The 14,798-nt window shown below is 39.1% G+C and overlaps 1 protein-coding gene across 1 annotated transcript; it reads left to right on the forward strand.

Annotated features, from left to right (window-relative positions):
* Positions 1–11,480: 11,480 nt before the first annotated feature.
* Positions 11,481–13,373, forward strand: LOC147068136 (transcription elongation factor 1 homolog). Its single transcript, XM_085951991.1, has 3 exons — positions 11,481–11,625; positions 11,769–11,892; positions 12,479–13,373. The coding sequence occupies exons 2-3, from the start codon at positions 11,777–11,779 to the stop codon at positions 12,609–12,611; spliced, it is 249 nt and encodes an 82-aa protein (XP_085808117.1). The 5' UTR covers positions 11,481–11,625; positions 11,769–11,776; the 3' UTR covers positions 12,612–13,373.
* Positions 13,374–14,798: the final 1,425 nt, after the last annotated feature.

Here is a 14,798-nt window from a genome sequence, read left to right on the forward strand (position 1 = left end):
TAGAAGCTTTAACATCATTGGCTAGAACACCGTGATCGAGCGGGTGGCGAGGCGGCAGCGGCGTGAGTAACTCAGGTGTATAACCGTGTACCTACCGTGTACCTACCGTGTGTGAAATGTTCATACCAATGTTTTTTTTTGCATATCACACACGGTTAGTGCAAGAACGTAGTGGTCGCGCGGGGACGGCGCAGCGGCGTCTTGCGAAACTCAAACGTATAACCGTGTGTAAGATGTGCGTAGACAGTGTCTTTTTTGGGGCATAATACACACGGTTATACGTTTGAGTTGCGCAAGACGCCGCCGTGCCGTCTCTGCGCGACCACTACGTTCTTGCACTTAGGTATACGTTTGAGTTGCACCCACCGACTAATTTACTGCCATCTAATGTACCGAAAGTTGATAAACGAGAATAATAAATTAATATTCTTGTGTGGAAGATCCACCCCGTTTCAGTGAAATTACACACAATGACGATCTGGCACATTATTATATGCTAATAGCGTTTCAGTGTCTATGATCATATCTATGCCTTTCCGACATATTATACATACATACAATAATTATTATACTATTATGTCAGCTTGACAGCTATGACATCTTATTTGAGGTATCTAATTACAAAAAGGGATAGGTCCACAATTCGATTTTTGCGGGTAACAACAGTTTTATGTTTCAAGCTTCAATTACTTGTTTTAACGTGAGATTATTTTTTTCGTTGTATTCTATGTCGAAATTAGAACCAAATGGCAATTTGTTTCAGCCGATAAACTCTGAAATGTAATAAATATAGGTAAAATAAAATTGGACGTAGCGCTACTTGTACCTCACTTTTTAATTTATTCGGCATAAGAAACATATTTTCGTGGCACTGTCATGAGTTTACCGGATGCTACGGCATGGGAGACGCCATTTCCAATATTGAACGTTCCCTTATTTGTTGACTTAAGCACGCGCGAAATCAACCATACTCTAAATAATATGAAACATAATAAATCGAGACGTAAAACATTTTTTTTCGTAGGGTTTTGTCGCGTTTTGGAATTTATAGATCAATCATAGACTATAGATACATCTAGACCAGGGGAGGGCAAACTGCGGCCCGCCGGGTATTTTTTTGCGGCCCGCCATCATTAATTGTACTTCTGATTACGAATAACTTTTTTTATATTTTTTAAAAAAATATTGACAATAGAATAAAATTTGAAGAATTTGTTGTTTCGTTAATGTATTATCTCAGTACGTCTTCCTTGCGTCTCGTCTCACACTATGTAACCACTATTTTCTATGTTGAACATCGCGACACATTTAAATACTTTTAACTCTGCGTTGCAAGGAAAAATAATATATGCCCACGATATGGTGAAGAGTTTAAATGGATTTCAATTAAAACTCAAGTTGTTCCTTCGACAAATATCGAATAAGAACGTGGACCACTTTCCAACTTTGAAGTTGCTGAATATACCAGAATATAAATTTGAAGAATATGGTAAAATTATTGAAGCTCTGAATGACGATTTTTTACAAAGATTTGGTGACTTCCGAAAAAATTGAGACAAGTTTAGCAACAGTACGCGATCCATTTTCAATAGATATTGATAGTGTACTGACAGAGCTACAACTTGAGATTATTGGTCTGCAGTGTGACACTGATTTAAGAGTATTGCATCGTCGTGAAGATATATCCAAATTTTACAATGCCCTTAATTCAGACAAATTCCAACAACTTAAAGATTATGCAAGAAAAATGTTCGTTGTTTTTGGATCAACCTATATATTAAGGTTCAAATAGACTATATGACGATTGGGCACATATGTGACAAGAGCGTTTTAGTGTCTATGATCATATCTATGCCATTCCGTTTACACATGAGCAAATATATGTCAAAAAAATCTATGACAGAGGCGTGGGCATAGATTCTATGACACCCGTATGTGCCAATCCGTTTACACACGATGCCGTAAAATCTATTGTGTCACATATTTGCCACTGATAAATACTACCAACATGACGCTTGACAAACTTTATGGTTGGTACGCCTTCATAAACGTCAAACAGATAATAATTATAAAACGAAATAAATCAGTACCTACCTAGGCTTGTTAGTGAGATTTTAAATTTATTTATCTATTTGGTTCCTGTCCATATCATATTATAATGCCGGCGGATGGAGCTACTGCCGCGGCAATCGTGGCATATTTATTGTTGGTAGACAATAAAAAACCAAGACGCAGACGAGTTTGAGTTCGTGAGTGGATTGCAAGACGGGAAACTCTCGGATGCTACAGTAATTTAATAAGAGAGCTAAGAGCTGAGGATACGGCAATGTATAAAATTTTTGTACGCTTGTCGCTGGAAGATTTCGATGCATTGTTGTTAGAGATACACACGAAAAAAACATCAGGAATCAAGAATTGAGATCACAGCGATATGGAGTAGAGTATCTTTACCTAGCTTAATACCCTAAACAAGTCATCAATTGAAAAGAGAACTGAGACTGAATGGTCATAGGATAATATTGTGTTTAATTTCACAAAGCATCTGCCTAATATAATACCAAGTTTCAGGAAGGAACGTACCTCAAGGCTGTCTACACTTTTGTGGATAGGTACCTAGGTACCTTTATACATTTCATAGAATAATAATATACTCGTACTATAAATACTTTGCAAAGAGAGCTCGTTATCTGAATTGGAATAGCTAGCCGCTAGAGAAACACTTAACTCGATGTGGAATGTCTAATAAAAATCGTTGCGATACTTGCTAAATTTGAAGTAGTGACGACAGCTATCGAGTCACAGCCAAGGAACTTCAGGAGGCCGAAAAACTTTCATCTCACGTGGTACCTGTCGCTGGTCCCTTGGCCACTCTTTGTCGCCTTTTCCTTATTTTTATAGTCTTTGTATTGGCACCGTTTACGCGTGGCATCATCCACCGAGTACTGAGAACTGCTTTCAAGGCCCAAATCTTGTACGATTTGGACCCTGTTTTTATAATCAGTCAGTGTACAGTCCCACAATAGTGGATTACCTTCTACCAATCCGATTAAATTAATGATTATTTCATCCGTCCACTCCAACACGATTTTGCGACTTCTTCTGTCCATTTTTTACTAGGTATTGTTTCGTTTAGTAGTCAAGATTGTTAAGATGGCGTTTGAAATCAAAGACAGAAAAACACTTCCCGCGCGATCTATGACCCATAAACAATAATATATGACAACATGTTCGGCATAGATGTCACAGACATAAACTAGTGTCACACAAAATTACCGAGGTGTTTACACTGAGCCGAAAATCTATGACATAGAAGGCCGTCATAGATCGTTTGACATATATGTGACAGTCTATGACACAGGACGCCAACATAAGAAACGGGTTTTTCGACATATATGTGACCGATCGTCATAATAGTGTATTTGAACCATTATGTGAACAAACATTTTGGATCATGAACCTCAATAAAAATTCTTTACGATCAAATATCTCCGATGCCAATTTACAAGCAGTTTTGAAAATATCAACCACAAAATTAACACCTGAATTTGAAAAAATGTACAACACTTTCATTCTTCTCATTAATTTTTTTGTAATATTTATTTTTCGAGATAATAAATAGTGTATATCTAAAAATGGTGTTTTACTTGCGGCCCGCCGCTCATTTTGAATTCTTGAATTTGGCCCTCCATCCAAAAAATTTGCCCGCCCCTGATCTAGACGCCACCCGTTGCATTGCTAAATGAAGCTACGTGCCGTGCGTTTGGTTTGTGGGCGAGCGAACGCATTCGCCTACAAATGTTCGAGACCATAGACCATTTTGCTAGTGCTCGCCCAAAGTGCTCGCACTAGACGCTCAGAATTAAAATATAATTTTCTATTTTTTTACGTTATCTAGAATTTTTAAGCGGTCAAAATGCAACCATTAGGTAAAGATATCCATAATTTAAGTTATTTTTAAGAAACACTAGGTCACTGATATTAAAATAAATAATAATATACAAATAAATTGTCACGAACATGAATCAACTTACCTATGAAACGTAATACCATCTTCTTGCTTATCAGTACGGCTACCATATTTTAATACAACACGCAGAACCACCTCTCCTACTTAATTAACTAAAAATATATACAACTGACTTTATGTTTAACACAAAAAATAGCAAATTTAGCAACACGAACTCGCAGATTATCGATGTTACGTAAAGCGATTCACCACGATTTGCCAGCGATACTTTTGGAAACTGACTCAAACATATGTAGACCTTTTATCTTACTCTAGCGCGTGTCGCAGAGATTATAAGGGTGCCGAATACTTTCTCACCGCACTGCACTCATGCATCGTTTTTGTTCAGGCTTTGAGATCAATACATATTGTGTAAAATTATACAAAGAATACGTGCGTATTTTTTCTCGATTTTGACCAAATGTGGACTTATCGCTTTTTGGAATTAGATCCTCATTTACAGTCTGTGACACAGGACGCCAACATAAGAATCGGGTTTTTCGGCACTTATGTGTAATTCGTCATTGTGTGTAATTTCACCATTAGTGCAAGTCCGTAGTGGTTTGACGGGCGCGGCGCGGCGGCGGTGCGGGCAACTCAAACGTATGAACACGTTTCGAATGCGCGGGGACGGGTGTTCGCGCGTGTTGTTTTGGCGCGTCTAGCTCGACGCAGGCAAGATCGTACATGCGGCGGGCTGTTCCCATACTGCGCGCATAGAGGTGTCCGCACTGAATGGATGGGCGACGACGCGGGAAACGAGCGAGTAGCGGGTGTATCAAACTATTATGAGCTTACCGCGCGCCTCTGGTGTATTTGTGGTATTATTTTCACAAAGCATAGATAGTGCGAAGTGATTTAAAGTAGGTATACGTTTTATAACTTGGCAATTTTTACTACACTGATACGCCTCTTTGCCTTATTACGTCGCATAAAATTATATCAAATGATATTCACTTGTATTAATATAATATGTAGTACTAAATAAATAAATAGATAATATTATATGTAAAAATAATATCTTTAAATTTCAATAATTCTTAACGCATATATAATATTGTATACTTATATTTATAAAGGTAGGTACTTGAAAAATGTTTTTTTTTGTCTATAATTATTCAATATTCTTTCTCATTTATCTCTTTATCTAATTTCTCTGTATTTAAATTATAATATGATTAACTATAATTATAATTTATATGGAAACATTGCTGGTTGCAATATCTTTTTCTAGTCTATTTTATACATATTTGTAATCTATGTAACTGTTTGTTTTCCTTAATAAAAAATATAAACATAATTAAAATAAAATATTTTTATAATATATTAACTAGGTACATCATTTCCATTCTAGAGCCGGGGTGCAAAGTTATGAAGCGTATATTCTACACCTACATTTACACCATATGAACCGAAAAGTCATTTTTAAACTTTAACTTATATATTATCCAATATATAATCAAATTATAAAATTGACCAAGGGTACTTGATGGAATTTGAATTTCAATTCATAAATATAAATTTACCAAATAAACAGGTATTAACTGTATTAGATGACAGTGTGCATTCACCATTGGTGGTGTTTGAAGATGCCGAAAGGCGATAGTCGGATCGCAAAAAATGACTCAAAAAGAATAGAAAAAAACCTTGATCAATTAGAATATACTTAATCAAATATTTTCTCATGTTACTCTTTTTCGAAAAACTTGGCTGGTTGTTCCCGCAGTTTCTTGTATAAGTTATAAAATTCTTCTGTTAAAGTGCTTTCCATATTGATTTCATTGGGCCCATATTTTGCTGCATAGTTTTGCCATTTCAAATTTCATTTCAAACTTTTCTGTGTTTATGGTTTCCTATCCCTGATTTGACGCTGGAAACGACTGGACGCGCGCGGGCTACTACGGACACTCTAACCGTGCCCGTCACCGCACCTATTCCGCGCCGTATACGCTGATGACTACGGCCAAGCGCTTAGACTTGAAAAAGTTGTTAACGCGACAAAAGGTTGGGGACCGGGTCCGGTAATGAACGATAAAACTCGCGAATAAAACGACTAAGTCGCTGGTTGACACTTCACCACTATCTGTCAAAGTGACAGTAGGTATGGAGGTAGGTATCTGCCAGTAGGTATCGGGACCTGGGCGAGTACCTCCTCACAAGTCCTGGCGACTTGTATATGAAAAGTGTGAACAAAATTCCGCCGCTGACCTTCGCAGGTTCAGGGTCGTGAATGTGAGCGAAGACTGATATTGAATTTAAAAATATTGGGTTTATATGCAAATCTGGCCGATTTCATCCCTTAGCTCAACGTTTTTCGGGTGACAAAATTAATTAACGGTTTCCTTACGAGAGTGGCGGAAATTGTACAATGACTAATTACCCGCGACATCTACGTAAGGGCCGACTAAGAAAAATTATGGGCGCGAGTCGACGCTCGCCGGCGGGCGGCGTCGCTCACTCGTCACGTACGTCCTTCGAGTACCTAGGAGTACTGAGATCGTGTAATTGATGAAGCAGTACCGCAGTGTTTCTGGGCCAGCCCCACGAAAAACGCACCTACGAAGGCGTGCGAGGCATCGACGGATTCGTGGTTGAATTACCTATCGATACAGCACACCCCCCGCGTGGTGGCGCTCTTCATGGCTGAGGGAGGGGCGTTCCCGCGGCGGCCGGCTTTGCGGGCCCTAGCGGCGCGAAGGTACCTCTCACCCAGAAACAAGGGTACTACAAAGTTAGCCTGGATGATAAGGCGTCATATGCCAGTGGTTAACTCGGCATATTTGAGGCACCAGGCCTCCGACAGCGCATATCAATCCTTCGGCCAACTACCGTTGGGGGGCTCAACTTTGAGGCGCCCCGACGGCCTGAATACCTACTTGACGTTGGTCTAAGAATATGAACTCGGTAGATTGGTAATTTAACTACAAAATAAAAGCTTAATATAAACCCATATCACGCGGGGAAGTTACTCGATTCTAATATATAAACGTATTGGTCGCGCAACCTTTCTCACATTAACAACTAATATAGCTCGGTGTCGCCACAGGTACATACTTACGACTAGTTGACGGATGTCATTCCGTCAACCAAACATATAGGCAGTAATAATTGCTTAGTACATACTCATACCTAGCCGATCAAAGATTTCCCGCACTTTATTCCAGTACGTGGTCTCCTTGATCGACCAAAATCATTGATCCGATTCTCCCGTCGCGCGTGAGCGTGATGCCGTCATACACGCGAGCGAGAGGGGCTCTGTCACTGCAAAGCGAGCGAATTTGTATCGCGAAATCGGTTTCTACACATACGACAGAGACGCCGTCGTATGTGCGAGCAGGAAAGCTGCCAGAATACCGATTCGGAAACGCCGCGCGCGGAATGACCGCGGATATTAATAATCGAAATTGAAATGAAAATTAATTACGCGGGATCGTGATTATAATCGGATCGATGATTGCCTAAGTGTTGCTACGCTTTGTGATTGCACATACGTGCAAAAGGGAGCCTTCGCAACAGGCCTATGAGCATATATTAACAATTACTGTGCCGTGTACGTGCGACGCGCAGCGACATCGATCTATATGCACTTATCACTACGTACATCTTAACTATCTAATTACATACCCTCAACGCCCATCCATAAGTCCCCCTTTATTACTATTTAATCCTTTGCCTTACATATGAATATTTTACAATTTACACTATACATTATTATAAACAAATCATATTTAATTTAATTACCCTTTACCATATTTGGCAACAAAACAAAAATTTAATCTTATACTATATTACCTATTACCTATTATTTACATGGTCTGTGGCGACCGACTTAACCATCCACAGTTCACTCTGAGAAGCCGTGGGGCCTGTCAGAGCAAACTGCGGGACTTAACATGTGAAATATTTTGTTCAGCTTTGCCAAGGGTCATCATCATTTCATCGGTGGCGCATTGACTACCAGGGTCAGACCGAGCGGCTGGGTGGCACTACTCCTTATGGGAGCGCCCCCCACAGGGGCGGAAAAACCTGTCGGTGACAAATCCCCCCAACCAAAGCAAAACCACCGCCAGGATCTGACCTCAATTAGCCACCGGCCCCCCTTGGCTCCGCCTCACAAGACAAAACAATACATGCACAAGACAAAACAGACAATTATCAACGTAAAAAAAATATCTAAAATAATCATACACGCTACGGCATGCACATGACAAGGAAAGGGTAATTATTATTTATTTATTGGCCCAGAGTCGGGTACAGAATATAGAAAAAAAAAGAAAACGAAATTTTATATAAGGCAAAAATGGGATTTTAAGTAGTTCATTCCCGGGCTGCTGGTGACGAAATAGTCTGCCTGTCACCCTCCTGACGTGGAGTGTTTACTAGGACAAGGTCTTAAGAAAGTACCTTTCCACCAGTCCATCGTCAGGGGTGGGTGTACAGGTTTCCCGGTGTGAGCCAGGCAGCCCGTTCTGGGACTTGCAGAATCATACGCCAGGGAGATTCCCCCGGTCGTATACTCGACGTCGCTGGTACATACATATAACAAAGAAGACAAAATATACACGTGCAATAGATATTAGTAAAGAAACAAAAAACAAAAAATATCGCCGTTCCGCTTATTCCATTTCGACGCGGTGGAACCCAACTCATACTCGTGTGAATACTCCGCTACCCTGGGCCTCTGTCCCGTCTATGCGCGCGGTGTCTTTGCCGTCACGCCACGTAAGAGCCTTCTGTTTGAGAGTTTTATTGGGCTAAGGTGTGCACTCCTTTGGCCCACAACTAGTTGCCTTACGTGCGTGACCCTTCTGGCGCGCATCCGGATAGCGGTAGTAAACAACGACGTATAGTTCTGGGCTCCTACCGTACGTCTTCGGACGCCGGTAGAACGGACCCTTTTGGCGCCGTTTTCCCGTGCGTCCCGCCAAGCGGAAAAGGAAAGAACCTGTAAAAGAAACCAAAATGGACCGTCACACATCCTGCTACGCTGCACATGAGCTACGTGCGACGGCCGTCCACCGTCACCCTCCAGCGCCCCCCTACGGAGTGTCCATGGCTAGTCCACGCTTCCGCGGCGTTCTGTCCTGGGCGCGATCGAGTCAGCTACCCAGGATTCCACCTTCCCTCACCACGGCAGCCTCCGGCGATCACTGGACGAGAGGTTACTCCGCGCAACTTCGTCGATCATCCAGACGCCGTGCGTGAGTTCTGGAACGTCGCGTTTCGCCTACGGGCACCGCCAAGGTCACCAGAAGCTCAGGCTGACGACGCTCGCACGCCACTCCTGCTAGAATTTATTTTGTATGAGGTAACGTGTCACTGTCTCACATCAACGCACTCCAGTGTGCCCCGACAGTGCACTCGCGATCACTTCAGGCTCCCTCGATGCAGTGTCTTGGGGGCGATCGTATCCAGCCGACCAAGATTACATCTCTCCTGTCACGGTGAACCCTGGCGATGGTCTTTGACGCGAGGGGCACTCTGGCCACCTCCGCCTGGTCATCCCAGTCACGGTGCACAGGTTCAGGGACGTCGTGTCTCGCCTACGTGCGTGGTCGAAGCCACCAGAAGCTGCGGCAAATGACGCAACTCGCCACTCTTGCCAGAACCTATTTTGTATGAGGCGACGTGTCACTATCACACATCAACGCACTCCAGTGTGCCCCGACAGTGCGCTCGCGATCACTTCAGGCTCCCTCAATGGCATGTCTTGGGGCGATCGTTTCTAGCCGACCAAGATTACATCTCCCCTGTCACGGTGAACCTGGCGATGGTCTTTGACGCGAGGGGCACTCCGGCCACCTCCGCCTGGTCATCCCAGTCACGGTGCACAGGTTCTGGGACGTCGTGTCTCGCCTGAGCGCGTGGTCAAAGCCACCAGAAGCTACGGCAATTGATGCAACACGCCGCCTCCGCTTCTACTAGTTATATGTCCAATAAAAGTCTCCCATGCACATTTAAAATTATTATTACTATTAATTTTTCTTAATTGTTAGTTTCAATTTTAGTATTAATCACCAATCGATTACACAGGGTGCTAGATTCAGCTGTATCGGTTAGCATAATAATTATTAGTCAGAGTTGACACAATGTTAGTCGGTTATTTTACTACACAATGTTGACGCCAGCTTCGGCGTCGATACAGAGCACCTACCGTTTGTCGAACGGCTGTTCGATTGTAGTCTCACCGCAGCCTCCTCCACCTCTCGGGCGGGCAGCTGGCTCGCGCCGCCCACCGCGTCGGCCTTGGTATGTCCACATCAAAGCATGGCGATTTCATACAAAAATTGACTTAATATTACGGTCTGTTTTCTTAATATTATTTGCTGCCAGACTTGGGATTTAATGTTTACTAATCTTGCTAAAATAACAATCCCAAGCTATGATTCGTTTTCAACAGAAAAGAGAAGCGAATTGATGCGCGTATATTTTTTTTTAATTTCCTGTGTTGTTAGACACATGGCTTTGGTCCAAACGGTTACTGGCTCAAAATATGCCACCCACGTTCGGATCCATCGGTGCAACTCACACGCTTCGCTGGACTTATGCAAAACCCCTAAATCTAATAACATGTGACAGTACCTAGTAAAGTTGGACATGACATATAAATTTTATTCAGGTTTACAGAAAAAAGGAATATATCTATTACGCTTTCAAAGAAAAGTCAATAATATTCGTCCACCTCCACGGCACTCGATGCATGTCCTCTATTCATCATTTCGTATTCATCCCATCACCCACTGACATCATCCCATCACCCACTGACACTATTCTTGACAGAAGACCATCGTCAGCTCCATGGCTGATGACGCGGTGCTGGGCGTGTTAGCCGGGCTCTCCACGGCCGCCTTCCATCCTTCAGATGCCTCTGGTCCCGCAGGGGCCGCGTTCGCGTTCGCACGCGGACTCCTGTCCGGATTCGTCTGCTCGTTCATGTTTCGCCCCGTAATTCTGTATACGAGGGTCTCACCGATCCTGGCCTCTGCCCACGCATGCTGACAAGTTATACGATGGTATCAGCGTTTGTTTGGCATCGCTGCGTCGCTTTGTTCGGCATTTTACGCGAACTTTTAACAATGTTTTTGTTTTCGTAAAATTTTTATAAGTCTACGGGTTTTATTTTTAAAATTTCACAAGTGTTTTGATTTTTAACCCAAAATTTTTTATAAGTGTTTAGATAATTTCGAAAAATTCCACAAGTCTTTTTATTTTATCGCAAAAATTTCACTAAGTGTTTCGAAAATTCACGAAAATTTTACAAGTGTTTTTAACACCAAATTTTTATAAGTGTTTAGATAATTTCGAAAAATTTCACAAGTCTTTTTATTTTATCGCAAAAATTTCACTAAGTGTTTTAACACTGAATCATCGTGCAATTATTTTTTTATATGGCAATTGTTTGTATATAATATTATTATCTATGAAATAAATGAATTATTTCGCTGATCGCTGTTTGTTACTGCTTGTTTTTGACACTGACAACTGAATAATATTTGAACGGCATTCGTATTTGCTTTAGCCCATAATTATATAGCAAGAATACTTAAAAATACGCCGTAGATTAAAGTGACAATTTGGCGGATAAACTTTTACGCCTAAAGCACTTAATTAAAACAGAGGTAGGTAATTATTCATGTCATTTTTTATCATGTTGATAATATTATTTTTTAACCTATCATGGTGAATATATACCAATAAATGCTTATGTTAACCGAACGCGTAGGTACCTGTTTCTACCGGCATTATTTATTTACAATTCTAGACAGTAATATGGGTCGCCGAAAATCGAAAAGAAAGCCACCGACCAGGAAAAAGGCCATTGAGCCTCTCGATCTCCAGTTCAACTGCCCTTTTTGCAACCACGAAAAATCATGCGAGGTTAAAATGTAAGTTACTTACACTGTTACCATCACATATTTCATTGTCTATCTAATAAGGAAACTCTGGTTATATTTATGAACCAAACTGAATCGTTTAACTAATAAATAATCGTAAGTTTATGGTATTGATTGATCTTCACATTTTATAATGAAACAACAGCTAGAGTTTTGACTGTTTTATTTTTGTTGTCAGTATTTATCACAATGTTTTATTATTCTATATTGTAAAAAATTAAGTACTTACCTACTTAAGTAATTAATTATGAATTTTTTGGCCGATTCCAAGTCAAAACAATTTGTTAAATTTTATTTTGGATAGGCAAGCCTTGCGTATATAGGTACCTATCACGGAAATATTTAATTGGCTTTGTAAAAAGTCGTGTTATTATTAATTTTTGTTATCGTTCATCCATGGCGGAAAGCAATTTATTATCTTTAGTGTGAACACAATTTTATTTTTAGCGCTTTCTATAGTAGGTACGCACTTCAAATGGAAGTAGTAATTAAAAGGATGGCAATTTTTTTTATTGGTTATTAAATATGTCCACTAATGGCTCTATGATTTTACAATCTTCAACCTTGCATTTTCTAGGGACCGGAGTAGAAACACTGCCAAAATAACTTGCAGAGTATGCTTAGAAGACTTTCAGACATCCACCAATGTTTTATCAGAGCCAGTAGATGTCTACAATGACTGGGTAGATGCATGTGAATGCGCTAATTGAACAATTCACATAATTTTAATGTCACATTAATTAATTGGTGAAATTTATTTATCACATCTCAGGAACAATCATTTCAAGTCGAGTTGCAGATTTTTTGTTTCATAAGGACCCCAGAATTTTAGAAGTATACATGCATTTATTTTGTTATTAGATTTGGTATGTATCTACAGTAAAAACGAAACAATAATGCGGTCGGTCGATAGTGTGCGTGCGTATGGGGAGCCGTGATAAATGCCTAGCAGCCGATGACCGCGTATTCGTAAGTATACAATCGACGAACCACATCATTGTTTCGTTTTTACTGTACTTATAATTTTGAAAATTAATGGACCGCATTATGTATTTATGAGTATAATTATTGATCAAGCATCGTTTTTACAAAACTGAGACAATTGGCATTCAAGTTGAATATGTTCACATAAGGATGCAATCGCTGAAATGACATGTCACTCACAAGCCTGAAAGAATATTATATTTGTGTATTTTTAATATTTAATTGTTTTGTCATTCGTAAATTATTTTTTTTACGTGTTGCTAGATTAATAAATCCATAATGCAGTCCATTATATCCCTGCTTATGTTTTTGAACATCTACTGACAAACACTGCTAAACATGATTTCATTTGTCAGTCTTTTTAATCATTTTTAGATAGTAACCTTCATATTATTGTTAGTATTCTAAAAAAGTAATAATTTTCATTTGTCATTTACTTAAATTGTTCTCATGTATCTTTGATGGAATATAATAATTCATTGTATTAATATTGAATCTTTCCTTTCAAATGTATTTTTTCTATTACCTCACCCATTATTCCTTTGTATTCAAATATTGTCATGACAAATGACAGTAAATAAAAAATACGAGTGTACCATCAGTGTTAGTTAATCACATCACAGGTCGATACATACTTTTATTTCAAGGGATAGAAAAATAAAAATAGACTTAGTTATAATTATGCATGTAATTTTATTTATTACCAACAACAAACAGAATAATCTACATAAATATTTTTTAATAGAAGTAATATAACAATCAATTTATTAATGTGTTAAATATTAATTGCAAAATAAGAAAACTCTATGCAACATTGTACCTATTGCTAGTGTCTACAAGAATATTACCTACAATTTCTAAGTTACCTTAAATGCAATATGACTTGCATAATAAATTATGTACTTTACAGAAAAAGAATCATGTTTCATTATATGATATTATAATCCGATATATTTTACAACATTTATTACACACTTAGCAATAATATTTGAGCTTGGCAATATACTCCTGATATCCCAAGCAATATTGACTATGATGATCATAATAACCACAAAAAATCGCATCGATAATACTTGCACTCATCAAATTATTAATAACAAAAGAAATTAGGTTATTTTAAACAAAATACGTGAAATTCACAGTTCTTCACCATAATAAGTGGGCAATGCAAGAGAGACATCTATTGTTTAATAATAATTGAAGTGAGCAATCAAAATTATCTGAAAATCTTACATACAGATGTACCCGTAATTGAAATAATACTTGTCGATCATCCTATAGCAGGGTTGGCGAACCTATGAACGAAACACATGTATAAAAAATTTTCTGGCACGTAAAATCCATTTTTTTATGCAAAGGATTTCCGGACTTTTCATTTATATTTTCATCTTTCCGTGCACCTATAATTTTTAAGCTGGCAACATTGTCATTGACATTTTTGTTATTATTGGAGATTATGTTTACAATTATACCCAGCTGATGTTCAACATAGCAAGTGTCAGTGAAGACAAGTTCATGCATTTTATTTTATTTAACATCGCTAGTGGAAATTGAAGAGTATGGCATGATGAACAAAGGGCATAAAGTAGTCATTGATAAATCAGTTATTTATGGAATTTTATTGGTTGAGTTAATTTTTAAGAAACTCAATTGTAATTTTTAAACTTTTTTCTTTCATTTTCCCCCCATTAAAAACTGCTCGACAGTCAATAAATAATATTTGAGAATTTTTGGCACGCGCACGTAAAAAGGTTCGCCATCACAGACATATAGGAACAAATTTGGGTAGAGCATTCTGATAATACAACTTGAATAAATCTTCCTGACCTATCATCGCTCCGGTCCATCTTGTAAATCCAAAACAACTTTTTTCAGGAGAAGCAAAAACCATCTTAATTTTCGTTTTAATTAGA

This window comes from Rhyacophila brunnea, unplaced genomic scaffold (genome assembly GCF_057557595.1).
Source record: "Rhyacophila brunnea isolate RB1 unplaced genomic scaffold, BYU_Rbru_1.0 scaffold_3, whole genome shotgun sequence".
NCBI classification, from domain to species: Eukaryota; Metazoa; Arthropoda; class Insecta; order Trichoptera; family Rhyacophilidae; genus Rhyacophila; species Rhyacophila brunnea.

Excerpts from the sequence above, each read along its gene's own strand:
- LOC147068136 (XM_085951991.1), top strand. The coding sequence starts at position 11,777 with ATGGGTCGCCGAAAATCGAAAAGAAAGCCACCGACCAGGAAAAAGGCC. Across the intron at positions 11,893-12,478 it reads AAATCATGCGAGGTTAAAAT|GGACCGGAGTAGAAACACTG; the intron begins GTAAGTTACTTA and ends TGCATTTTCTAG.